Source organism: Atractosteus spatula, chromosome 22 (genome assembly GCF_055471065.1).
Source record: "Atractosteus spatula isolate fAtrSpa1 chromosome 22, fAtrSpa1.hap1, whole genome shotgun sequence".
NCBI lineage: Eukaryota > Metazoa > Chordata > Actinopteri > Semionotiformes > Lepisosteidae > Atractosteus > Atractosteus spatula.
Window position 1 is genome coordinate 15884657 of NC_142727.1, and position 26997 is coordinate 15911653.

General features: G+C 40.1%; 1 protein-coding gene across 1 annotated transcript; it reads right to left on the reverse strand.

Annotated features, from left to right (window-relative positions):
* Positions 1–1529: 1529 nt before the first annotated feature.
* jhy (junctional cadherin complex regulator) lies at positions 1530–25656 on the reverse strand. Its single transcript, XM_088939331.1, has 8 exons — positions 25250–25656; positions 19995–20790; positions 11782–11886; positions 8109–8776; positions 7412–7706; positions 3341–3427; positions 2081–2215; positions 1530–1739 (listed from the first exon to the last, which is right to left on the reverse strand). The coding sequence occupies exons 1-8, from the start codon at positions 25654–25656 to the stop codon at positions 1530–1532; spliced, it is 2703 nt and encodes a 900-aa protein (XP_088795457.1).
* Positions 25657–26997: the final 1341 nt, after the last annotated feature.

Here is a 26997-nt window from a genome sequence, read left to right on the forward strand (position 1 = left end):
AGATTTGTATTATGGGGGGGATTATCACTTTTAAGTATGGAAAACAAGTTTGGGGGCTCTAATCAGAACTGCTTCAAAGTGTCATCATGTTTGTGATCCATTTTTTGTTTGTCTCGGGACCAGTAGAGCAAAAAAATAGGAAATATTGAGGAAGGTCATCAGGAACTGAAAAGATACTGGATTATTTGAGTTTAACCGTGGCACCAGGTGCAAGCAAAGGGAAGGAGAAGTGGAAAATGTAATTTAATTAATTGCTACCTCTTAAACGGAGACCAGCATACACTTCCCTCCATCCTTCAGATGTTGCAGTGGCTTCGTATATTGTCCACATCTTAATTTTGTGGATATACAGGGTATTTATGATATACACAACTAAATATAGTGGGACAAGAATAAATGTCCTGAGATTTGCGGATACTTTAATAACGTTATGAATTTCTTGTCTCTTTTCATCTTGTTTTTTAAGTGAGTGGCTCACTGCTATTCTTTCAAACTCAGAACTGTCATGCATCTTGGCTTGAAAATAGGACCACAAATGTCGGAAAATCAATGTAAATTTAATTTGAAAACTGGAAATCGAAAACTTCAGGATGGGAAGAGTGAATTAATTTGTACTGCACACTTATAAGTGGATTTCTTTGATAAGCAACTTTCTGCAATTTAAAACCATTTCATCATCTTAAATATACAATGCAATGTGCTGCTTCAATCTCAGAAGAATTTCAACTAATTAGACGAAAAATTGCAAATGTACCCATCACACAACATCCAAAGAAAAGCATTTTATATTTCCCCTAAAGTTGTATGATTATACAAATGGATTCTCATATGCAGTATACACTCATAATAAGAGAGCACAATAACATGGTGTGATCTGCTTGATATCCAATAGCTAACATGATGCTAATGTATTCACCCAGTGCAGAAAATTGAAGAGAGAGCTACTGTGTTTTTAAATATTCACTTTTCTGTTTTGTTTCTCACATACAGGACCTGTAGGCTTCAGGGGGCTGTCACTTCTAAAAGAAAGGCAATCAGTCTAACAACAACCAGCAGACAGAAGGAACGCATGCTCGACACTGCCACTTCACCGGATAGCTAAGAAAGTCATATGCTATTCTGTAGCCCAGGAGAAATCTTCCAGATCCTTTTACTTTATCATTATTCCCCAACACTTACACGGAAAACCCATGTATCTTACAAAGGTTATGCTGTATCACAAGGCACATCATAATTCCTGTATTTTTTAAAAATCTCAATCTGTACATGTAGTATACAACATTTGAAAGACCTACACGCAGTATATAATTTAGAACTCAGTAAATATTTAATTATACATCAACAAATCAGGACTTAATAATCAACACCAAGGTAGTGAGTTTACTGGTGCCATTGTCTGTGTGTTCTAGGACTGCAAAAAGTGCCTTCACTTCAAATAAGTGCTTAGTAATGTTGCCTCAGCATCTTGAAGAAGGATATTTAATGTGCAGTTCCTGTAAAAAACATCCTGATTTCAAATCCCAGATTGATTAAATGACATGTAAGGCTCTGAAATTGGCTACAACTTGTTTTTCCTCCTCATGCCTCTTCTGTAGCATCTCCAGTCTTGCCAGCTGTGACAGATCTACATCCTCCAGGTACAGAGCATGCTCATCATAGTCTTCCTTAGCTACTTTCTGGTTAGTCTTCGGCTGTGGAGGAGGTTTGGGTTTCGGGATGTTTTTGGCGTATTCCAAAGCCTGCAATATAGAGATAGCAGTGTCATTAATTATTCCAGGTTCACTGCATTGCTTTCAGATGTTAGACATAAAATTTCCTATATTTAAACAACTTAGCTGCTTTTATCACATGAGAGACCTAAGTGTTGGGAATATAGCAGGGCTGGATGTCCATATTCAATGGTATCTGTCCTGTAATTCCTGTTCATATGAGTAATGCGAAGTCATATCATCCTAAGCAAGCTTCCACATGCAGTTCCCCATCTACAGGAACTCATCTTACAGTGAATTAAGGCACTGAAGCGGACAGGTGTTAAGGCGACTGATTCCAGCTTTTTATTCTGTGTTGAGCAATATTTCACCTTTCTCCGGGGAGCTGCATCCTTCTTTCCACTAGCCACAGCGTTCTGCGTCGGGAAAGGGGGATTTTGACTCATCTTCTTGTTCTGTTCCCTGACCAGATCCGAATACTGCTTCTGCCGTTTCATTTTCCCAGCCTGGCGTCGTAAAAAAAAAAACAGAAAGCAAGCAGTCGAAGATGACAAAGGGATTTAATTAGCAAGACCATATTCTCTCACAAGGGTCTTCTCATTGTGTGATCTCTAGTACACCCAAAACAAAAATGTTCTCTGTGTTCTCATTATTTACACATTCACTTTGAGTCAACCCTTTTGAGACACAAAATTTCAGAAACAAAAACTGTTCCCAGACACATTATTTTTTTGAAACTCAAACTGAGGTCACACACTGGCAGATTAATAGGGGACTCTGTTCCATTTCACAATGCCCCACTCTCATTTGTGTTGTAAATTAATTGCAATTCACAGGGGATAATAATAATAATTATACAAAACTGTTTTCTTTAAATTCATTCAAAAAGTACTTGCATTGCGGTTACCTGCACCATTTAGACCATTTCATAACCTATTCACTGAGGACTGGATGAAATGGGAAACAGGTGGAAAATAAAATGAATACTATGCCAAACTTTTTATCTTTCATCTAAAATTATGTGATTGAACCTTTAGATGCAGCTGTTCACAAACCTTTTTTTTAATGAATACATGCTGTACTGTGCTCTTTAACTCTGGATTTTATTTCAATGAAAGTTTTCAATTCTGAATCCTTTTCCCTAGTATTTGCACTCCAGAAGGCCTAGGATACTAACACATGGCAAAACTGCACAGAGATTCATTAAACCGAGGTCAAGATGAAATCAAAACTTTTTAAATAATCTGGCTCAATTGCTTGAAAGTGGCTTTATCACACACTTCTTCATGGTTTTACCCAGTGGCATGAGAAAATGGGTCTGGCCACAAACTAAATCCAGTCCTAAATGGTGACTCTGCAGTCTCACTGTCCTCCAAGCCATTCAGTTTTCTCATCACCCTGCACGTCACCCGTCTGGAGAAACTCAATACACACTAGATCTGAGACACGAAGGAACGTAATGAGCAGTTATCAATATTATATTCATCATTACCATCATGAACATTTCTGAATGATGAGAGAGGTGACAGAAATGCCTTTCTACTCTCATAAACCTCACGAAGACCTTTTATGGCCTTTGTTGCATTAAATAAATCACAGGTGTTGGTTTAAATTCATGATACTGTACTTACAGTCTCTTCGGACACCAGGTTACTTGGTCCAAGGCCTCCCAGCTTAACGTCCTGCTTGAGAGTTCTGTAGTCCTTTAATGTGTAAGCCTTTAAGAAATTAAATCCAGAAAGTAAGTCAATAAATTGTATTTAAGGGGATATTATTAGTTATTTCTTGCATGCTGCATAGAATCATGTTGCATTTCAGAGCACATCACCCTTTATTTTTTTGTTTTATTGATTTTTCACATATTTGTTTTTTTACACAAGGCATGTTGCTCATAATTATAAATGTATCACCCGGACTGACTTTTTAACGTCTTCAACTGCAAAGCAAAAACAAAATGTTGATTGAAAACGTTTCTTCACAAATAGATCTCTGGGCTCTTAACTGAATAACTGGACATCACTAAAGTATGAGAAACAGCAAATTCAAAAAACAATATTTCGTGACATGGCTATTGATCAAGGAAGACTCGGTTATTTCATTTCCAGAGTTGTAAGACATGGTGCAATCTGTCATGTGCTGGACTGAGCAGTACCTCTGGACAGACCGATCACTAATCCCTTGTGTTAGCCTGCAGAGCACTGAGGCTGCAATACACAAGCAGTACAAAACAAAGGGGGTAATTATTTTAGATCAGACTGTCTCCTTTAGGGTTTTAACAAGGCCCCTGAATCGGCCATTGGTCACGGATACTGTAAGATTTGTGTTACTCTGAGCTGTTACCCCTACGGTTCCAATGCTGTTAGTGTATAAATGCATCCTTAAATCTCGTCAGACACAATGTTGGGGAATCTCAGTTAGAAAGCTCCAGACGCCCAAAGCAAAAATGGCTTAAAAGTTTTGAAGTGCCGTGGGGACAAATTCAATTATTTTATCAACTGACATGAAAAAAATGCGCTACATTTAAGTATTGGAAAAGTAAAAAACGAAACACTTAAAACATTTTTAAAAAAAGGACAAAAAAGGACTGTTTTTTATGTGTTATGGTTAAAAATCAAAACAAGTGAATTATACACTGCCCTTTATACCATAATTACTGATTTGTTAATAATCTCTGAATTAAAAGAATAGTATAGTATGTAAAGATGTTTGCATTTTACAAATTATTCAATTTAAAGACTTAAAAAGTTATGGATATTTATATTCTATATTGAAATAATCAGAAGCTTCACAACATTTACTGAAAATATATATATAATATATCATCTATAAATAAAATATTGAAAAAACACACTGAATGTTGAATTAGGTTATTGAGAAATGAACTGTGAGATGAACAGATTCAGAAAGGAGTGTTCAGTGTGTCACCTTTGTTCCAGTTCCACATCAAGGAGAAACAATACCCCAGTCAACGAATCAACCTTTTTTTATTTCATAATTACCAAATAACAAAATTTAGTCTTGATTTCAAATTTCAGATAGATTGGGATCATAGCTCTTAATCTACAGGGGTGTCGTGTGATCTAAAATATACACTGGAAACCTCAAGACCAAAATATTTATGTACGTCTCAGCTGTTGAAGTACAAGAACTGCAGTGTGAAATTTTTAGACTGCTCAGGAAGTCCAGCAAATGGCAAAAATAGTCACATTACAAGCACGTTTGCATCTTAGGAGCCTTGCACTTGAAAGACAGGGCTTTCTTCTAATCATATTATCATCTAATGCCGTCAGGATAATCTGCAGTGGCTACATCTTATGTCGTCACTTTATAGCAATTAACTACATCTTACATTACTCGTACAATTAACTTAGTTCACGCGTGGAAAAAAAAACTGTCAGCATGGTTGTTATATAAGTAGATACATTTCTGAATGGGTCACATTTTAGATCCATCTGAATGAAATGAAAACATTTATTTTTCTTCCCTAAACTGTTCCTTTTTCTTTGGTGCTTGATCAGATTTGCATTGCTCGTCCACAGAGAGCCTGATTAGTGGCACTTGGCCACCATGGACTTTGGTCAATGGTCTTTGTTGTGTTTTTCACTGGATTAGGATGTGCCATGCAAAAAGGGCCATCTCCTACCTCTTTGTATTGTGCTCAAATTACTTAATCCAAAGCTTAGAAAAGTCATTACTTGTTCTGAATCCTTCTGCTAGGATTTTTTCTCATTTTTGTTTGCTTTGTCATTTACAAAGACGAAGTTACTCAAACAAGAGTGAGTTGTCTGCAATCCTGACTATTGCAAAAATACTGCAAGCTTGACTAAGGAACAAAGAAGCCGAAGATGTGTGAAAGCTAGCACATCTGTGGCATATCATGAATCACAATAAGAACAAGCGTCAGTTTGTACCACCTTGTATCAACGTATAGTGATGGAAATTGAATCAGCAGGAGCAGCACAGGAGCAACTTCCAGATAGTGCTACATGTACTGTATAACAGGGGACCAACAACTCCTCATTCATATAGATAAATTATTAAAATTATGCTCTTGTGGGGAGGAAACTGTGTGGTATACCACACCAATTACAATGTGTCCTGTATGGTCTCGGGAATATTGTAACACAGTGGGCAACTCTCTCTTGTCTCATAAATGGTGAGCTGTGGGTCTGAATCCCCACTCTTGTACCCGTGAGCGAGGTGCTCCAGTGCTCCCAGCTGCGCAAACGGGGTCCTGTTTGGGGGTAGGCCCTGCGATGGATCAGTGGGGGGAGGTACTACACAATCAAATACAGGCTTGCGGGAGAGCCGGCGCCTATCTCGACTGCCAACAGGCACAAGGCAGGATCCACCCTGGACAGTGTCCCTGTCCACCTGGGCCAGTTTCCCAAGAAGCCAGTTAACTTACCAGCATGGCTCTGGACAGTGGGAAGGAACCGGAGCACCCTGGGGGGAGCCCAGACAAACACAGGGAGAACGTACAAACCCCACGCAGACAGACAGCACCCCAGGAACTGAAGCCAGGGCCCCAGTCCTGCCAGGCAGCCATGTGAGCCACCGCTCCAACACGCTGTCCCTTCACCCATGCTGCCAAATAAACTGTAACGCTGTATCTGCTGCAGGCTGTCCCCTTCTCTTTCAAATGCACACCATACATTTAGTACGATAGAGAGAATTAAGCTCAATAAAATAATCAACAAGATATATTCAGAGGCATTATTTACAGCATTAATTCGATGAGTAACTAGCCCAGTAAGAGTGCAGTTTTAATTTACCAGGAATATGTATGTAAATTAAGTAGCTATTAATTTTAGTGATGCTTCGAAAGCTTCTCATCTAACTCTGGCACTGCAACAGTCCCTTAATCACTGCGGCAGCAACTTTGTTAGATTATTAAATCAAGCTCTTTCTTAATTTATCACAGCGACTAAACAGCATCTAATTAGGGAAAGGCACATGGTGATCAAATGTAACTGTCACTTTCTGATGTGTTTGTGTAACTGCAAGAGTTACATTATCCCGCTGGAGGTTGGTTAGACTTCACAGACAGAACAAAATTAGTTTGGAATTGATTTCAGTCTCCTTCCCGCTGACTCACACTGCTTTACGCTACCTTTAGCTCACACTGGCTCAGAGGTGTGTTTTACTACAACGGAGCAGCATGCTGATGCAGTGGTCCGCATTGCTGCCTCGCAGCCCTGGGGCCCTGGGTTCGGAACCTGGGGTGCTGTCTGTGTGGAGTCCGTCTGCTCCCCTCATGTTCGCGGGGGTTTCCTTCAGGCGCTCCGGTTTCCTCCCACAGTCCAAAGACATGCCTCTGGGAAAACCGGCCCCCTGTGTGCGGGTGTGCCTGGTTCAGTGTCATGTGCTGGCGAGCAAACAACAGGTTGCTTATTGTGGTCTTACTGAAAATACAGACTGAGTGTAGGTAAACTGGGAGTCACAGGCCAGTGGCAATCTATCTGGCACAGGTATACAGTAAGGCAAATTGAAATCAGACTAATGAGACGGACTGAAACCTAACTTTCAGGCATGGTTAACAGCAACAACTCATCACTGCCACAGGTCAACAGTGTCAAAGAAAATAACACATCAATTTCCCTACGGGATTAATAAAGTATTATCTATCTATCTAAACCTCATTACTAAGCAAGATGGTCACTCCAAACATCCCACTTGAATAAATACACACACAGACTCACTTTGTAGTTTGCTCTCTCCCTCAGCTGCCTCTGTTTCTCCATCTGCGCCAGGTAGCCCTCGGAGCTGCTGCGGTGCATGGAGCTTTTCTGCTCCTCTGCAGCTTGGCCAGCGAGCTCAGAGTCCCTTCTTGTCGTTTGCCCAATAGGGGGCAGGACTGCACAGGACTTTGACCTCTGGGACCCTGGAGTAAAAGCAGGCCCCTCGGCTTCTTGACCAATCTGCTCTATCCACCAGTCGCCTGGAGAGAAGGCTGGGCATTGCCCATGAGGCGGCAGCAGTTGTCTGGGTACGGGTCTGCAACACAGAGAAAATAGCTCTTACTGCATCACAATATGAGCCTTCACAGTTGTTAAGGCACCATGAGACGGACTGAAACCTAACTTTCAGGCATGGTTAACACCAACAACTCATCACTGTCAGAGGTCAACAGTGTTACAGTGAAACAGTGAAAATTATTAGCTTTTAATCAATGCACTGTATAAAAATAAAAAAACTAAACATACATAACTGCACCACACAAAACATGTGTCTGACTCATAAAAAATGCAGGTAATTTTGTACTATGGTTTAGTTCCATGACAAATGATTCTCTAACTCACATCTGAGCTCAGTGCAGAACCCTTTAGCCTGCTCTCTGCACTGAAAATCAAACCAGCCACTTTTCCGTGCTCCTGCACACCTACAAGAAAAACCCACCTCGCTCCGTCCATCCTTGTGTCACCGGAGTCCTGCTGATACCAGGGAGCTTCCCCCTTCCTTGGCCAGTGGTTTCCATGTTCCTGCAGGAACGCAGGGCTGTGGAGTCTGGGGCGGCCCAGGGACTTGTTGTAAGGAGGAAATGGTGGAAGCAGTGCAGCCCTGGGAGACCAGGAGTACTGCTGAGGACTGTGGCTGGAGAACATCTCAGCCGGATTCGTTTGGTCTCCGAAACAAGCACCGACCTGCGGCCTGTCTTTCCCTGGGTAGCGGTGGGGGGAAGTCAGGTTGACGTTCATGTGCGGGTGATCCTGATTCGCAAAAGGCACAAAATCAGCAGACGTGTTGAGGTTGATGTTCAAGTTCACCGTAGGGGCCGCCTGGGAGAGGGGAGTTCTGCTGGACCAGTGTGCAGCAGACACCACGGAGGAGTGGGAACTGCCTGTTTTCAGCGTCCTGTCAAGCTCATCAATACGTAAAACACCTGCATGACCCATATCAGGGGGGATTTCACGTATTTCTGGGACAAATCGCTCTTCGGGTACCTTCAGCAGTGTCTTCTGGCTCTGTCTTCCACTGGGGATCTGGAAGCCAGGCTTGTACGGGGCCTTTGCACTGGCATCGTGATGCTTTCCTTGCTTCTCTGACATTCTTTTGTTTTTGTATCCCTAAGAAAGACAATATCTGATCAACACACAACGTGGTGAAGATGGACACACACATCAGGTAAGATTTGAAAGCCATATCTGCAGTTCTCAGGTTGAAATAAGACATTGTCATATGGTTTGTCTTCAAAAGCAATATGTAGAAGGAACTTTTAGAAGATAACGAATGTGTATATTTACCGCAAGACATATGTATTATTTGTTGTCACTAAAGCAGACCAAGCTCTTTCTTCACCAGAACGTTATCAGTTTAAGTATTTTGGGGTTAGCACTGTGGCAAAACTGTTCCTGAGTAGGAGGATTAAGGAACCCAGTCTCTGCTCATTTTGGAAAATTCTGATTCAGCATATCCGGTTAATCTATAAGCACATCTTTGGAGGTGCAAGGAAACCAGAGCAAGAGGGAAACAAACATGCAAATATGGGAGCACATGCAAACTCAACATAGAAGGTGCCACAGTCCAGAACCAAATTCAGGACTGGGGCTGTGAAGCAACAGCTTTAATTGCTACCATCCTGCACACAAAAATACACTCATCTGAATTTTTTTAAAACATGAAAAAGACTTACTTTTTGTGGTGGGGGATGTAATATATATATTTAGTAGTGAAATTAAAGCTTTTAAAAAATGCAATCAAATCATGATCTGTAATTTATACAGTGTTTAGATTGCTTTTGTTAAGAGCCTGTAAAACAAACTACCAGCACTGGTACTTCCATTAGCATGATTAGCTAAAGAAGTCTCAATTTATTTCATATGCAGGATGATAAGCAAAATAATGGAAACTCAAGAGAAGATAACTGAATCTTATTATGAGCAGACATGAGACAGAGCTGCTCTGTGCAGGTTAGTAAACAGGAATAGGTCAGTGCTAATAGGATAAAGGTTCATGCACTCATATAAATATAGCCGAGGGTGGCAACTGAAGAAGATGACTCGATCAGAGCAAAGCATGTTTACAAAATAATAATTCCGAAGAGACTATTGTACGGTATGGTCGCTAATATTCCCTAACTTTCAGGATTGTCAAAACCTCCCCAAAAGGTGTAGCTGTGCAGTGTACCATTACTTTAATCTCTGATTCCACCACCCTCCACCCAACTATACAATTTCTTAAAATAATTCTTCATTCCTCTCTTTTGTGGAGCTGTCCACAAAACAGCTACAGTCAAATGAACTTCTTGACTCCAAGACTGTAACCCGTAATGCTGGAGGGTGCTAGGAGTTTGGAAATCTTGGCCATTATCCTGATTACTTTGAATTACGGGTGCTTGGATATTTACCTACCACATGCTGTCATATGAAATATGTTGTAGACCCGTTGTTTGTTGGGTCAGATTATTCAGTATCAAGGACTTGGATTTCACTGCTGTGCATACATCTCGATCTATATACTGACCAGATTAGATTCAACTGCTGTGGTTCCTCCACTTTCCAAGTACAGTATCTGTCTGATATTAAGCTATGGATGTAACAGAAAAAGAAGCATGCTTTGATAAGACCAAGGTTATGCTCATAGGTTACCACACCAACTTTGTAAAGTTGCTGACTTCAGTGTTGTTGTTGACAGTGCTATAATCAAACCTGGGAAGTTACAAACTTTGAATGATGTGCTAGGAATCTCTTTCTTATATCTGCATGACATTGCTTGATGGATCTTTCTGTCTGATGTTTAACGTTTGTAAGTGTCTTTATTTTATCAAGATTAGACTCCTGTAACACCTTACTTTCTGAAGTACTGTATACTCTAAGGTACTAAACAGTTGTCTGTATGTCCATAAAACCAACTCAGTGGCCTGCGTCCTATGTAAAAATTTCCAACTCTGCATCAGCACATTACTCCAATCCTCTGTAAATTGCTCTAGCTCCCAGTGAAATTTAGAGTGGACTTTAAGGTTCTTCTGCTCACATACTTTAAAAGGCAGTGATTGGACTTGCTTACATATAATGGCACTGAATTGTCTAGCTCCAGACTATCTTAAGCACTTATTGCTTGAGTGTAGGCCAGCTCTTAACCTCACTCAGCTGAAGACCAGGCTCAGCACAATGGGCAGTAGAGATTCTCATGTGCAACACCATGTCAATAGAGCTCAAATCAGAGACTCTGGGATGGCTGACCGGATCTTTCTCTTTATTAAAGTGTTTAATATATCATTTAGTCTTACTCTTAGTTTCACCAAGTCAAATTCCCATACTTTTTTCTTTCGCTTCCATTTCGCTTCTTTTGTGTATTACATTTATTTGTGCTTTTTGGTCCCTGTTGTAACAGCATTAATACTGACATTACCACGGCCACAAAAATTAAATACATAAAATGTATTACATGTATGCACATAAAGCTTACAATACAATGTAAGCTTGTATGTACAAATACCTGCATTGCATTCTATAGTATTCTATAGTATGAAACAAATCTGCAATTTATTTGAATAACAGCCAATTCTGCCATTTAAGAGGACAAACACTTACACTCTTTTCATTGGATATGCATGGATTGCTCAGCATCTTCAAAACAATGATGCATTTTCATTCCCTCTTATCGGCAAAATAAGATATTATTCTGAGACATGGGAGATTCCATTGTTTTCTGTGATGAAAATGGGTAGATAAAGCGTTCTTTTCTTGGACAGTCACAAACAGGTCAAAAACTGAGAGCCGTCCGTCCAGCTCGTCTAGCCCATTGGACAGCTTGTAGTTAAATGATTCAAGAATTTCTCCCCGATTATGTGCTTCGACGACACTGCCCAGGCAGCTTGTCCCACACCCCACAGCCCGAGAGGTAGAGGAGTGCCTCCTGAGCGCGGTTTTAAACGCAGGTCCCGAGTCAGCCAGGCACACGCATGAAACCTGTGGTGAACTCAACGGCGCCTGGCCTCAATGCGTGAATTTAAAATATGGCAGAAAGAATAATTAACAAGAAAAGTCATTAAGGCAATGCCACAGTGGGGGTGTAAAGGTATATGGTTTGCCCAATAAGAAAAGTTGGAATGAAGTCATTTAAACTTTACCACCAGCTTCTGTGTTCTTTGTTGCCACATTTGCTCAGGGTCAAAGATGTCTTCATGGCTCTGCTGACTGCTGATGCTGCTGAGCTCTTCTGCAACTCCAGGTTCCTGTAAAAGGAACAACACATAATTCCTGTGAGAGACTGTTTTCTCTCTGAGAAAAGAGATCCTGTTTCAACCCCAGTCTTATTTTTAAAATATTTTGCCGTTGCGACATTTAGGTTTAAGCAATACACTTTGTCCTGCATCCCATGACCAATATTTGAAATCACATGAGTACTACTGTAAAAAAATAAAAATAAAAATGTGTAAGGATAGATTGAAACTAAGGTTCCCTGAATTTAAAAGGATGAAACGTACATTAGGTCAATGTCTTTGAATTCTAAGAGAAAAGATTCTGCTTTCCTAGGTATTTTTTTTCTGCACTATTCAATGCAAAAAAAAAGATTCCACTCAAAAGCAAGGAACCTCTTTTCTGAAAGCACATACTGTATAGTGTTTTACAATGCATCTCAGCTCACAAAGAAGATTGCAAAATAATGTTCTTTTATCTCTGGAAGGGGAAAAACTGACTATCAGTAGAAGTTAAATGAGTGATATAACAAATGTAGGCCTATAGCTTGTTTATGTACTGTAAATTATCTTGCCTCTCAGCTGCCACACCAAAAAGCTGCTTAAAGAAGAAAATGTTGTAAAATAAAGTCACAAAATAACTGACTTAGAACATAACACATATTGTACAATATATATATTCCTATCATTTGTACTATATATATATATTTCTATCATTTTTTTCTATTTCTACAGGGATCAATAAAAAAAAAACACATCTGTGCTTTGATAGTTTTTATTCTTATGTGTTGGCTGCTTTTTTAACACCACAGATCAAAGCACTTGACAACATTTGCTTTTAATGCTGTAATGAAAATCATTTAGTTAACTTCTGGTCCCTTTGGTTGCTAAGAACTATCTGAGTTCAATCGATGATATTGACAGCTTGAAGAGTTCTTCAGTGAATACTACTAATTCTAAAAGTGCCTGTGAATAGGCTAAGGTCACAGAAAATCATGCTGTAGTGAGTGAATTAAGCTGTAATATATCCATCAATAAAGGGTTTGCCATGCTGATCTATCTATTTACTGAAAGGGCAGTTAGGCAGGGGACTAGGTTCACTGTGGGGCTAAAATCTTCAAATCAAGTGTGTACAGATGAGAGGAAAAACCCTTTATTTGTCCTTTTGGTCATTCTTGGATAAAACAAGACGGTTTGTACTGTATTTAGTGTGGAGTCCAGCATTTTAAATTTCATGCATGTTTAAAATTAGGAATGTACAAAATTCTTGACTTCAAGTGTGTACATACACAAATCACACTGGTTTGCATTGAAGAGCTTCAGTTAAAAGTTAAAACATTTTGTTTTATCCTACAAAATTATATAAGAGATAATACATTCCATATTTTCACAAAATATCCCCAGCGATCCACAAATACCACCTAAATCACACACATGCACAGTTATAGATTGTTTGACGTTGTTTAGAAAATCAACACAATCTGAAGGTTAGTCCTTTTCATACTTTCCAGACTTTATTGCTGCCGTACAAATGCCACACAAGTCAAATAAAATAAAAATACTAAGAAATGTATCTGGTGTAACATCTCTATACTTGATAGTTATTGTAGGTGTAATCTAGTCTAGTTGTACCACAAAGGTTACTTGTACTGTCTTACTGCATAACAAGGACCCAGACATACCATTACACTTAGTATTAGAATTATTAAAATTGTATTACTCACTTACTGTACGTGACAGTCATATAAAATAGAATTTGAATTTTGAAAAAAGAATTTATTAAGACTTTTTTTTTAAATCACTCTAAAAACATATCAATATTCTCTACTAGCAAAATTAGTGGGTTAAAAACCCCAACCTGCTAGCCAGACAGGCACAGCTCCCCCGCGGCCCTGTATTGAATAAAATGGATGGATGAGCCACATAGTGGTGGTGTGGTTAGCATAGCTGCATCGCAGCGCTGGGGCCCTGGGTTCAATTCCTGGGGTACCGTCTGTGTGGAGGTTGTATGTTCTCCCCATGTTCATGTGGGTTTCCTCTGGGTGCTCCAGTTTTCTCCCACGTCTTCAACCGTGGACCTTGGCACAAGTCGCTCATGCCCCTAACCAGGTGGGCTTCACCTCTCCGTGCCGCCCTGCGGCTGCACAGAGGCAGCTCCGGGCACAGCGCAGGGCGGCCAGGCTGCCGCGGCAGGTGTTGATGGCTTAGTGGCGGGCACCGCACACCTCCTCATTATCTCTTCGAAAGTGAAACAGGGCTCAACCTCTGCCCACGCTCCTGCGCGCGGCTTTTGTGAACCATTTTAATAATCCCAATCAAATTGAGAAAATGATCAAATGAAATTGCATTTCGAGCATCATAAGCTGTGTAATGTCTATTCTGCTGAATTGAGGCCCATAATTGCTTCTCCACAGACAAGACACAACAAAGCCGGCAATCATGGCATGTCATTCTCCCCTGGACTTGGAAACACAGCTTTGCAATGAAGACTTCAAAGGCTTGTGGTTCTTGAATTGCATTTGGCTGCTATTGTTGCAGCCCAGGCAATCCTGATTAGGTGTTTACACTGAGGGAAGGCGTACAGTAGCGGAGAGCCCGAGAGCCTTGGTCTAGAGCTATTAAGAAATTGTACATTATGTTCCTAGCTTTGAAGTGAGGGTCTGAGGGATGGCAAGGAACTCAGGCTGAGTGCAGTGGCAGAAGATTGCTCCACTACTTCTGTCTTTATCAAAGGAGCTTGACAGGATCTCATCATGACTTTGGACCCACTGGCAAAAGTTGGAGCATTATGAGATTGTGTACGTTTAATAACATCCCTAATTATCAGGGTGTAATGAGCCAGAAACTCCTGCCAAGGACCAAATAGTGCTTCTCCATAACCCAAAGAGCTCAGTCAGATGTGGTCTCTAAAACCATTAGAAGTAGTGATGACTTCTATAAAATCGATTTGATTGTTTCCAATATTTTTGCCTTCGTCTACTGCTTTTTAAGATCACGGTTCAAATATCAAACTAAATGAAACATGGATAATAAGAGAATAAGAGAAAACTGGAATGTTACTTAGAGAAATTGAAGACACTTAAGTGCGCTTTTTTTAGAAATTAAAAAAAGGATCACAAATTGTGATGACTTCCTAGCACCTTTTATAGTATTTCTAGTCACCTGGCTACAGTTAAGTGTCTATGAAAACAAGTATCACAGGTCATTCAGTCTTTAGAAATGCTGACGTTATAAGTTAACCTTGATTGCCTTGAATTCTCCTGAGACAGGAGGCCAGTCTTTTGGTGTAGCAAATCCAATGTGCTTTAGACACATGTTAGATTTGGGAGGAAGTCTCTCTTTCTCTTTGGGAACCCCTAGGCCTGCTATATCACCCTACGTTAACTTTAGAATGGAAGACAAAAACATTCATTCACATGCCATTGAAGTGGGATTTTTATATGTGCTCATTTCATGTCCTTCTTAACCTGTAAAAACCCCTTGCTTGGTGTGTTTTTCTACCTACAGTGTATATACACAACAGAATTCAGCTGCCCGGGGATCAGTCTGCTTTTAACACTCTTTAGCTGGCTCACCGGGTCTTGAGTGGCCTAGCTCCAATGTACTGTATTTGACAGATCTGCTTGAGGGCCAAGACTGCTCGATATTTACAATTGACCCTAAATCACTTTGCACCCTCAAATCCAGACGGAATTCGGCGGGACAGTGGGAAGTTCACTGCTACACGCCAGTCCCAAGGAAAGGTGTGTCAGTATGCAGTAGTTCTGGCAGCAGGAGTGCGGGTTCAGATTTCCACTAGGGATGCTGTTGCTGCTGCTTGCGAACCTTGAAATTGATTGCCCAGAACTCCTTCAACAAGCTCCTCCATCTCTCTACAGTAGTATATTAGTACCAGAAGTATCCATTCTATCTCATTTTTATTTATTTTTTTTAGTTTTTTTTTGTTTGATATACATTGCTTTGGGACTCGTTTGTTAGAGGTGCAACATAAAATACATCAAAATGTATTACTACCATGTGCTGCCATTGCAAATGCAATATAAACTAATGATTGTATGATCACTGTATACCTATACACTCAAAGCATTTAGGCTTCAATATTTAGGCTTGGCAATAGATAGCAATAGGAATTCAAGAAAATTTGATTTTGAAAGATTCTGAAAGATTTGAAAATAGGGTACTGTAGAAATGCATTATTCCATTCTACGGAATGGACTGGGGTTTTAAAAGGCAGAGTTTTTTATCAATGATCAAGCTGTATTTACAGCTTTTATATTTCTAAATAAGAAAGGCAAAAGCCTTTTTTCCTCTAAAACATTGTTCATTGTGTTTTATTGATGATAAAAATGTGTACTTTATTGCCCTATTCAATGTAAGGGTTATGTTCAATTGCAAAAAGTTTCATAAAGTCTACTTTTTACTAATCCTAATAGCCTTCTCTTATAGTTTACAGATTTGAGCTCTATCTTGTACATCTGGTTTTCAAGATCTCAAACATCTATTTGGCGCTAAACAGAATGGGACATGGTGATGCTTGTGAAATGACAAGAGGTATAGTTGCTGTGTGATGAGTAAACAGATTTACCACGTATTGCACTGAAGTACAAATCTATTGGTATTAAACACAGAAGTGGCCTATTCAGCAATGCAATTTCATTCCACAATATAAGAGGCCAATTAAATACATCAGGTTGTTGCTCAAAGAACATAATTATGTATTTAAGTTCCAAGTGTTCACCGTAGTTTGATAAGCATGTTAATTTACCATTTCTGCAGAAATAATTCTTCAACCTTGTCTTGCAGAAAAACAAGATACTCACAGTCTCTGTAGGTTTTTGTTTTTGCATCTCCTTGGAACATTTAGTACAAGTGCTCTGGGCAATTGAAAGCACCATCACTTAAACCAATATATCACTTACTTTTTGAGCAGTGGCGAGAGCTGGCAGCAGCCTGGGTAATGCCGTTTTCCGATGTACATGATCCACAATCATTGGTACGTTAATGCGCTGAAGAAGCCTTTTCTAAATGTGAATGGGTGACAGGAGGCCTCCTCCAGAACACTCCGTCTGTCTAAAAGACTATGCTTGGACGCTGGAGAGGGAAAGCTCTGAAAGCAGAGATCAATTAGAGACTGCAGGATACACAGTCTGGGAGTGGGAAGCTGTGTTGTTCTTTCAATACGGCAGCATAAGCACTACTTGAATATGTAAATGCGAACAGTAAGAAGCATTATGACACTGCAGAGCTCAGATGGGTTGGCAGATATTGAAAATGTGGCAAACATACATGCAATATACAACTATAGAAGCTCCTAGTCAACTACACCGCCCTGCGCCAGGTGCTCAGATATCTAAGAGGCTATTGCTAACCATGTTACTCTATTTTGTTTAATAGTTGCCATTATTAAAAACAATCAATTCATAATGGGTACAGTATTGCCAGAGATATGTCATTTTCACTTGCCTTAGAAGGTATTATTAAAGGTATCAGGAGGTACCGCGTATAAATTATAAAGTGCCACTTTAAATCTAATTTTCCAATATACAGTAACTCAAAGATCAACTCATTTCAGTGAGGGGGGGAGGGGATAACAACATTACATTTAAATAAAGCATGTAACTGTAAACCTTTTGATACAAGCCTAAAATACTGCCTTGTCTTCATTGATTACTATTGAAGAGTGAATGTCTTTCCTGATCAGACAAGTACGCTGTATATAATAAAAAGGTAAATAAAGAGCTTCATCTACAAGGACTTTCACCTCAAAAGCACTTTCAAGAAAAGCAGTCCAATGTCTGCTCAATTATTATTTCTAGTTATAAAACAGAATAATTATAACAATTTAACACTGAAATTAAAGAGCTTGTTTTGTTAAATTTCATAAAGTAGAACAATCCAACTTTGTTGCTTGATCATACACATTTCTGAAACTAGAAATATTTTCCTCAGGGAAATTACTTTTTATCAAAAATTCAAGAAATGAGTGAGAAGGATTCTCACTTCTTCAACTGGACACACCTTAAAAATGGTTAAAAATAAATATCTGGATGATGTCAGAAATAGAAAAAGATGGGTAGACATTAAGATTCGAGCGAAATGTGTACGAATGTGTAAAATACCTTAAAGCAGACTCCAAACACTTAAAATGATTTAGTGGAGGAATCATCCAAAATACTAACCAATAAATCACCACATTATTATTTTAAGGAAATTCAGATAGACGTATTGTGACTAGATTGAGATTATATCAGCATCCCAGTGAGAGGGTAATAAATTTATTTTCCTTCACAAATGCACACCAACGTCATCAACCTGTAGAAATATATCAACTGAAGCAGTTTTGGAAATCAACCAAGCATCTTGAACAGGCTTTTGAATTTCTGTACAAAGACTGTCCATCAGTACTGTGACACTATAGCAGTATGACAATCTTTCCTTTCGATTATCCAAATACTGTATCTGATGTGATTACATGCCTTATTGTGCCAAATGTCCTTGTGTAAGTCAAATGCACCCATAAAAGTGCTTACTCAAAACAAATCAGACCGATATAATTTAAGTTACATATCTGTGGGGCAAACAAATTTCTTTTGTTTCTTCACTTTCCACACTCAACAGACCGTGAATGCAGGAGATTGGAGTGGGTTTTGTAATCTTTGCACGCCACCTAGTGCTTACGAAGAAGGACAAAAGCTCATCAAGGATTTTTGCTCATGTCAATTTGTCAACAGGCCTACCTGTGAAATAACTCAAGTTTTTTATTCCTCTGCTCATTAAACACAGTGATAGTATTTAAATAATTTAAAGACGATACTCCAAATTAGTATGTGAATGACCTTTAAAAACAGATAATCCACACCCAGTCTGAAAATGTGTTCATCATACCCCTCACTGTGTGCAGTTCCAAATGCAAGCATAAATTCAACGGTACACTCCGAAGCTTGTCAAGTGAAAGTAAATAAACTTCTCATTCACCTGGGGCCTTGAACTCCTGAGGAGTTCTCACGTTAGCCTGAAATACTAGTATTTATTCTACTATAATAACAAGTCAGATGAAGTTAAGTCACCCTGTATGCTGGGACAATACAACCAATTAGTCAGATTACCTGCAGTAATAAGATAAGATACATTTCTTAGTAGAGGGTGCCGTCACTGTCAGATGTGTACATTATTCATGAACAACTGGATCTAGTGGTACTTTCTAAACTGTATTGGTCAGTGTTTTGTGTACTTTGTCTTGTTTACAAATAAAACTTTGTGCAGTTTAAAAATACAACATCCATTTCACAGAACTTTAATGGCAGGAAATATAGTCCTAAAGATATAACTTCCTGCAGTTTTCTGTTTCGGAGTACCTATTGACCACCCTTAGAAAGCTAAATAAAAAGCCCAAAACATCTGCCAACAATGGCTGTTGTCATAACAATACTGTGAAAAGCTTTGAGAGACTGCAGTGTATTTTATTTGAAGTGGGTGCATATGTAAAGGAATCATAGGTGAAGTAATCCCAGTCCTGTCCTTCCAGGTTTATAAATAAATAGCAGATTTACTGCAATTGTTATGGGCTTTTCTGTGTACAATTATTACTTAATAGCGCAGTAATAAGAAGGTAATTATGACATAAGTGTTCATTGTCATTTAACACATTATTTTGATGACATTAACATTAGTTTGATATGATTACTGACCATTAAAAGACTGAGATTGCCAGTAATTGCACCCAGTGCTTTTTTCCTGTACACTATTGTTCAAAGTGCAGTAGAAATTTGCTCAGCATTTACGATTGTTCTGCTGTCTCTCAAATTATTTTCAATGTCCACAGAGTACCTACTATATTAAATAGTCACCAAAGCAGACTTCATACCTACCTGCTAATATGCAAATCCTATTACTGCTGTAAAGTCTATTCTACATTAGGAAAAAAGACTGAATTTTGAACAAACACTGAATTTTGAACCACTGATGAGAATTTAAATAACATTTTGATTACCGATTTCTGAGTGTCATACTTAGCTAGTATTTCCATATTTTATCAAGAAGAGAGGTAAAAATAAATAGTGTAAGGGAAGTTCCAAAACTCAATGGACTTTTAGTATACTGTGCAGAACGTTTTGCTCTACCCAGTATATATTTTTGTGACCCACCTGTCTTTTGCTGCCTTGCTCTGTCTTCTGACTGTGCGCCTGCAGGTATGATCTTTGATGTGCTGGCCTGACACCCAGGGTAAGCTTGTTCTGCTCCACAAAATCCTCTTGGGGTCTTGATTGCTTCGGATGGGAGTGGTGAGAACTGCGATTTGCCTTCCTGCGGTTGCTGTACTGCTGCCGATCTGTAACATCGCTGCTGCGTGCAGAGTCGTGCTGCAAGAAGCGCTCATACTCTTTCCTGTATCGCTCGTTCATGGCTTCATAACGCTCCTCTCCTCCAGCCAAGGACTCTTCGCCTTCGCCCGGTGGCTCTGCTTGTCCTTGTTTGTACAGGACTCTGTTTGCCTCGGGTCTCGTCGTGGAGCGCTGGCTCTCCTTTTCGTTGGACGGTCTGGGAGACCGTGGCCCATCTTCTCGTGCTTGTGCTTCTTCTAGTGATGACCCCTGTTGAAGAGCCTTATTGTGGTGCAGATGTTTCTGGTGGTGTGGTGTTGCTGGGTGCTTCAGTCTGGTGTCAGGAAGCTTTTCTGCCACCTTTCCAGACAAACTTACTGTAGGAGCTTTTTTGCCATTTATAGCATATTCCTTGGCTGTGATCTGACCCCTGTCTTCCTCCTCCCAGGGTTTATGAAGACGGTCCTCAGAGATTTCATAAGAATCTAGGAATAAATCTTCCTCTGGCTCCTGTGAAAGCTGGTTCCCGACGGCACCAAACGTCTGTGCTCCTTTCACATTCTCCCTCCAGTTAGGATCATAACGAAGCTCGGCATACTCATCCTCCAAATGGGCCTTCCTGCAGAAAAACAGAAACAGCAATGCAATATCACAGCAGAAAAATTAGGAATTTCACTTGGATGGAAAACAGGCAAAAAATAGATCATGTCGTCAGAATTACTAACATTGCAGAAAGAAAGATGGCTAAGTAAAACACTAAAAAGCAGCAACAGAATAAAGCTGCTTAATTACTGAAGGTTAAGATAAAATCCAAACACTACAGTGGCTCTGTGGCAGCCAGGCAATCTTAATGATGGCCTGTGAGCCTACAGCTTCTATCTTTGTGTTTCTCAATAGCAGGAAACTCGAGAGACAATTTTATTAAATCCTAATGCCCTAAGAGGGTGACCAAAGCCTATGCCTAAGAAATAAGATTTTTAACCTGCAATTTTCAGCTAATGAAACTGAATTAAAGCATTGATGTCCCTGAATTGAAATTGCTACCTAATGTGCTGCCTTTAACATCACAGAAAAGATCTCATTAAAATAATTAGTGGAGTAGTCCTTTGTTGTCCTGCTCTGAATCCGATGAGATGCACTTCTTGGCTTATATTGCCATATGTAGAAATACCTGGGTACAAAACACTTAAGTAAATGAGGGTAAAAGGGTAGGGAATTGGTTCATAATGACTGAATTAAAATGAGCCTGACACATTTTTAATTGACATACAGCTGTGTGCATGTCATAAATGTGCAATAAAACACAATAATTATTGATCTCAATTTCAGTTCTTTTCATCTAAATGCGAACAATCACACAGATGGATAGAAGGGTTTCACAGGAGGCTGAACGTAAAACAAAAAATAAAACTGAAACATGTTTTGGTGCTGTACACAGTACGAGGCATACGGTTCTGCTTCTCCTTCTGCACATCTGAAGGGCTTCTGTCCGTGAGGTCCTGAAATCCATGGTGTTTTCAAAATCATTTTAAACCTCGTGTACAACACAAAAACTTTTTTTTTGTCTTTTTTTAGTCTTACAGAAGTGAGACAGAAAGGAAGACCGCGGGCTGGCTCGCTGATGGGTCATTCCAGACTCCTAGAAAGGAGGGACTGACGGACACACGGGTGGACACATGGCAGCGCTCTTCAACGAGCTGTCGGCTAAACCCACAAAAAAAAAAACCGCACAGACACAAAAAAAAGCTCGATATGAAGCCTACAGGTCTCAGAGTTGTTGTCTGCGGAGCAGTGAGGTGTCCCAGTGGGTCCTCTGGAGTAAACTCAGCGATGGGGCAGTGAGAATATGAGTCTGGAGAGGCCCGTTGTGCCGCGCTGTGTGCAAGTGGGCCCCGTGGTGTGTGTGCGCCGGGGGTCACTGCGTCGGGACAAAACGAGTGTGGAGTGCCCCTCCAGGAGCTATCATCCACGCACAAAAAACCCCCCAACGAATGTCTCTTTATTCTGTTTGGAAATAAATGTTGTGCGGACAATAGATACTTCTATTAAGGGACTGGAAACAGATGTGGGGTCCTCACTTCAGATTCCAGAGAGGGTCTCGGCTGCTTATGCAAAAAAAAATAGACGTGCGCGTGTTAATGGACCGCGCCACGAGTGCTTGCTGTGATCACATCAAACAAAATGAAATCAAATTTCCATTAAATGGAGCCGGCCTCACAGAACGGACTAAAATTAGAGTTCTCTTCCCGTACAATTATGTCGCTTGCACTTACCACATATTCAATCGCTGGCCCTTGCGATGGTCGAGTAGGTGAATAAAAGCCTGCTGTTAATCATTTATGCTTTGTTTGTTATTAAGCAACAAATGCCACATTATTTTAAGAGTGTTCTGTAGTTAATTAAAAAAAAACCACCATCGTATTATCGGTTTAGCCCTCATTAAATTCCTCCAACAGAAACATTATTCTCAGTTTATAATTCATTAGCCCCATAAATATGAAGAAGTACACTTCTATTACAGCTAAAGTTAAGGCTTTTCCCCATATAATTGTACTGTAAAATTGGTTTCAGTTATTTCATTCTAGAACAATTACAAAACAGCTTCAGTTTGTTCATTAGGAACAGCATGCTGCTGAGCCTGTCTGAATGCTGAGGCTATACATTTTGAACAAAGACTTTATTTTTTGCTATTTTTCTGCTAGAAACAATTACTGTAATTTTGCGGTACAGCCTCTGTCATAAATATGTATGTGAGCTGAATCATAAACATTGAGCACTTTTAAAAGCATCCAATTTAAATTTCCTTTGCAATATTATATTTTAAAGTCCCACTTTATCTTTGCTTTGGCTACTTAAGAAACATACAATTCCTTGGTGTGTTATACATAAAATAAAATATGTACAGAAGGATCATTATATAACTATAACAGAGAGACTGTATAAGAAGCTGCAGTATATGCAACATTGAATGAAATAGTCAATAGTATTATGCTAACTGCTAACTTTGAAGGTACATTTGACAGAATAACAAGACTGGATAACAGCCACAAAGCATACCCAAATCTGAATCTGGCACAACTAACTGCACTGACGTTGAAATAAAACAGGAATGAAGAAAAACAAACATCTACAGTACCCCTCCTCTTTCTCGTACACTAATCACATCCTGATAGAAATATCACACTGGGATATCACACATCAGGATCTTTTGGCAGAGCAGCTATTTTCAGATGTTTTAACAGCCTCTCTAAGAAGCAATAACCATCCATCCACACGCACAAGCCAGCAGAACAAAAATCAACAACCAATAAGGACACAACTGTCTGCACAAATGAAGGACGACACAAACAACTGCAAATTGATACTGTCTGCATAAAAGGTGCTCTTTTACAGTGAAATACCGAAATCTGTAAGGTTTTTCTAACTCTGCATAAACTAAGCTTATGTACAAAATGTACTTTGCTGGTTGTACCCCAGGAAGAGACCAAACAAAACCCAGTGCATGTACTTATAATACGGTTCATCCCAGTACCCAGAAACAGTAGGGTGTACACAACAGGCTCCGTTGCTTAAGAAGGATGCAGTCTACATTTGCACGTATCATTTCTTATTTAACTCGCGTGAAATGAAAAGAAAATCAAATTAATAAATAAAATGTCCCCGCTGGGGCTCCCGGGGCCGAGTGACTGCAGAGTCCTGCCGGGGAATCAATACCTACAGATTGGGAAGCAGAGGGAGGCGGCTAGCGACGTTCCTCAGCGGAGCCACGAGCAGGAGCCCGGCTCCACTGAAGTGTGCTTTTACGCAGGTTTAACAGGCACGGTTCACGCTGTGCATTAGGCAACACATCACAGCTGGTACTGTTAGGGCTTCAGCAGCGGCCTGTCAATTCAGCGCTCGGTGGATTGAGGAAGGCAGAGACTGTTACCTATGAGCCACTTTGCACAGTCTCAGACGCAATCAGCCAGGAGATGAACTGCGCAGGAACACCGTCTGCTTTCTTTCACTCGGTTCACACAGGCAAAGGAGTAATAAGTGTGTGTTGAGATAAATGATACAGAAGCAACTCAATGGCAACTGTAACATACAGTGTATACAGAACACATACTGTATACAGCTTTGCAGATATTTTAGGCATATTACATTATTCTACCCTTTTAACTTAATGCTTTTTTCTGAAACTGAAATAGAAGGGGGGGAACCTCAGGAAACCTTATAAAAGGGTACAGCAGTACTATAATAATATGTTTAATTCACTTGTTTTTTAAAAAGTATTCAAGTGATTTTACACCAAGTTGATTTAAAGCACCCAATATTGCCAAAATGCGAAAGCAAATGGAACTGGTTTCATCACATCAGCCCTGATATTCATTAATAACGGGGGCAGCATTGTTTTCAACCTGATGTACAGAATCTCATCATGGTCCAAAAATCTTTTTTATCTTCTTTTAATAAAAAAACATTTCAGCTTCTTCATTGGAAGAATATTCATTAATATAGATTTTGTCCCGTTAACTTTAAAGATTGGACAGTTTATGAGCATTGTACAAACGATACGAAGACACATTGCACAGTAAAAAACAAGCAGCCCCACTTCAGCCACAAGACAGTACTCAGAGATTTCACATCACGACTTGAAGTTTAAAGTCACGATGGTGTCATCTAGTGGCCAAATGCATTATTACCACTATGAGCTAAGAGATTGCCCTGAAAAGGTGTGCACAAGAAAAAAATGCTTATATTGATAAGAGAACAACGCAGAAAATTGTGTTCCCACTTAATAGTGTTATTCCTAATCCTGTACTACTGGTAATGCTAACCACTGTGACACTGTGTTCCCTGGTTTGCTGTGTATTAAACAATTTTCATCATCACGCCATGTTGAATGCATGGAAACATGTTACGATGTCTTATGAGGTTGCTTTAATACATATTTACTCTCCAGCATTCAACTTAGACTTAAAAGTTATGTTTATTTATTTTTAACTCTTTCGTGTTAAATCTATGCTAGGTGTGTTTCATACTGTAAGTCATTTTTACAGAGGTTCCCCAGGAGAAGGGATGTTAATTGACTGTACCTGGGCTTGGGATTGCCTCTCTTCAAGGGGAAATCAGGTGCTTGGGTTCTGTCTGGAGCTGCTTTTCCCACTTTCTGCCGAAACGCAGCTTCATCAAGACTGTCGATCACAGAGCACTCCTCTTCCTCTTCCTCCTCCCTCTCCCCGCTATGATCGTGTCCTCCTGGGCCCCCACTCTCCTCCGCAAAGTTGGGGTTCACCACCTCCTCGTTCTCACGGATCCTCTTCTCAAGCTCCGACTGGTACTGCCTCTCCCGGGCTAAGCTCTCCGTGTCAGAGTCCAGGGAGTCCCAGAAGCTCAGGCGGACGCTGTCCTCGAAAGACGAAGGGCCTTCGGGCACCTCCTCCAGTCTGGCCCTGGGGTGCCCTGGCCTGGGCAGCTTCCTCCGACTGGCGCCGACACTCATCTCCAAACCTCCAGGAGCTGCAACCCCGGCCGTAATCCTTAATTACACCAGGAACGTAGGGAACGTTTCCTGAGAACCAAGAAGGCAAACAGCATTTGGGGGAGACTATCACATGAAAACCCATGGAGGAAGGGGTTTTGGCAACAGTACTGTGTTCTATTGTCGTATTATTGTATCATTTTGTTACACTGTACTGTGTTGACTTTGCCTGGCTGCTGTTGCACTGCAATTTCCCTCACAGGATTAATAACGTATCCATCTAGCTATCTACCAGTTTTGTTGGCAAATCTTACAAATTGAGGCCAATTTGCCAAAAAGGGGTGTGTGACCCCACTACCTGATTTAACACATTCTTCCCATCAGGCAAGGTGAAGCTAGATAGCACATGCAAAATCTATTAAATGTGAACTTGTCTCAGTAGATAACAGACCAACATCAAGACCTAGGTGGTTGGAAAGGTTCTGCTTATAGTTGAGAAAGCTGATCCAGAGCTACAGTGTCTTGCAAAGGCATTCAGACCCTTGATCAATTCTCTCATTTTACTGAATTACAAATCCTACATTGAAATTTAGATCTCTGTGATATTTTTATTTCTAGGCACTGGAATTCAAAAAATTAATTATTTTAATGCGACATTGTTTTATGTTAGAAAATATTCTTAAACATTCTTATTCTGAGGACAAAAAAAAAACTGAAATACGCTGTTTGCATAAGAATTAAATCCCCACATTTTAATATTTTGTAGAGACACCTTCTGCAGCATTAACAGCTTTAAGTCTTTTGGGGTAAGCATGCACCAGCTTTGCACACTGTCCAGGAGTGATTTTGGCCTATTCTTCCAGGCAGATTTGCTCCAGGTTGTTAGGGTTAGTCGGATGGCGCTTGTGCACCGTAATTTCCCATTAGTGTCTGAATAATACCCGAATAACTATCCATTTCTGCGTTCCGATAAAAGCGACATGTTGACGTTAATCCAGTTTAGGATAAACCCGAGGAAAACCGTCTTTAAAATGAATTACAAGTCACGAATACAAATTCCCTGCGCTGTCAGAGATGCCCTAGCCGAGACTCCTTGCATAAAGATCGGAAGTTGTCAACTTGTTTGCTACCTAATGCAACACATAAAACGGTTAATTCAGGCAAATCAAGGTCGGGGGATCTTAAAAATCAGTCATTTTCAATCTGGCAAGTAAGTTTGCAGAGTGCCGCATCAACTTCCTTTCCTCCGATACTGCAATTGTCCAGTAATATAGCTTTTGAAATACTCACCAGAACTGCGGGCAACATGGCGCAGAGGTGTCAACAGCGCCGCAACCATGGCAACGCGTAATCGTCATCACG

Bases quoted from the DNA above. Each gene is read 5' to 3' on its own strand.
- jhy (XM_088939331.1), bottom strand. From the start codon at position 25,656: ATGAGTGTCGGCGCCAGTCGGAGGAAGCTGCCCAGGCCAGGGCACCCC. The intron at 20,791-25,249 runs GTACAGTCAATT...GTTTTTCTGCAG, and splicing joins AGAGGCAATCCCAAGCCCAG to GAAGGCCCATTTGGAGGATG. The intron at 8,777-11,781 runs GTAAAGTTTAAA...TGTCTTTCTTAG, and splicing joins AAAGAACACAGAAGCTGGTG to GGATACAAAAACAAAAGAAT.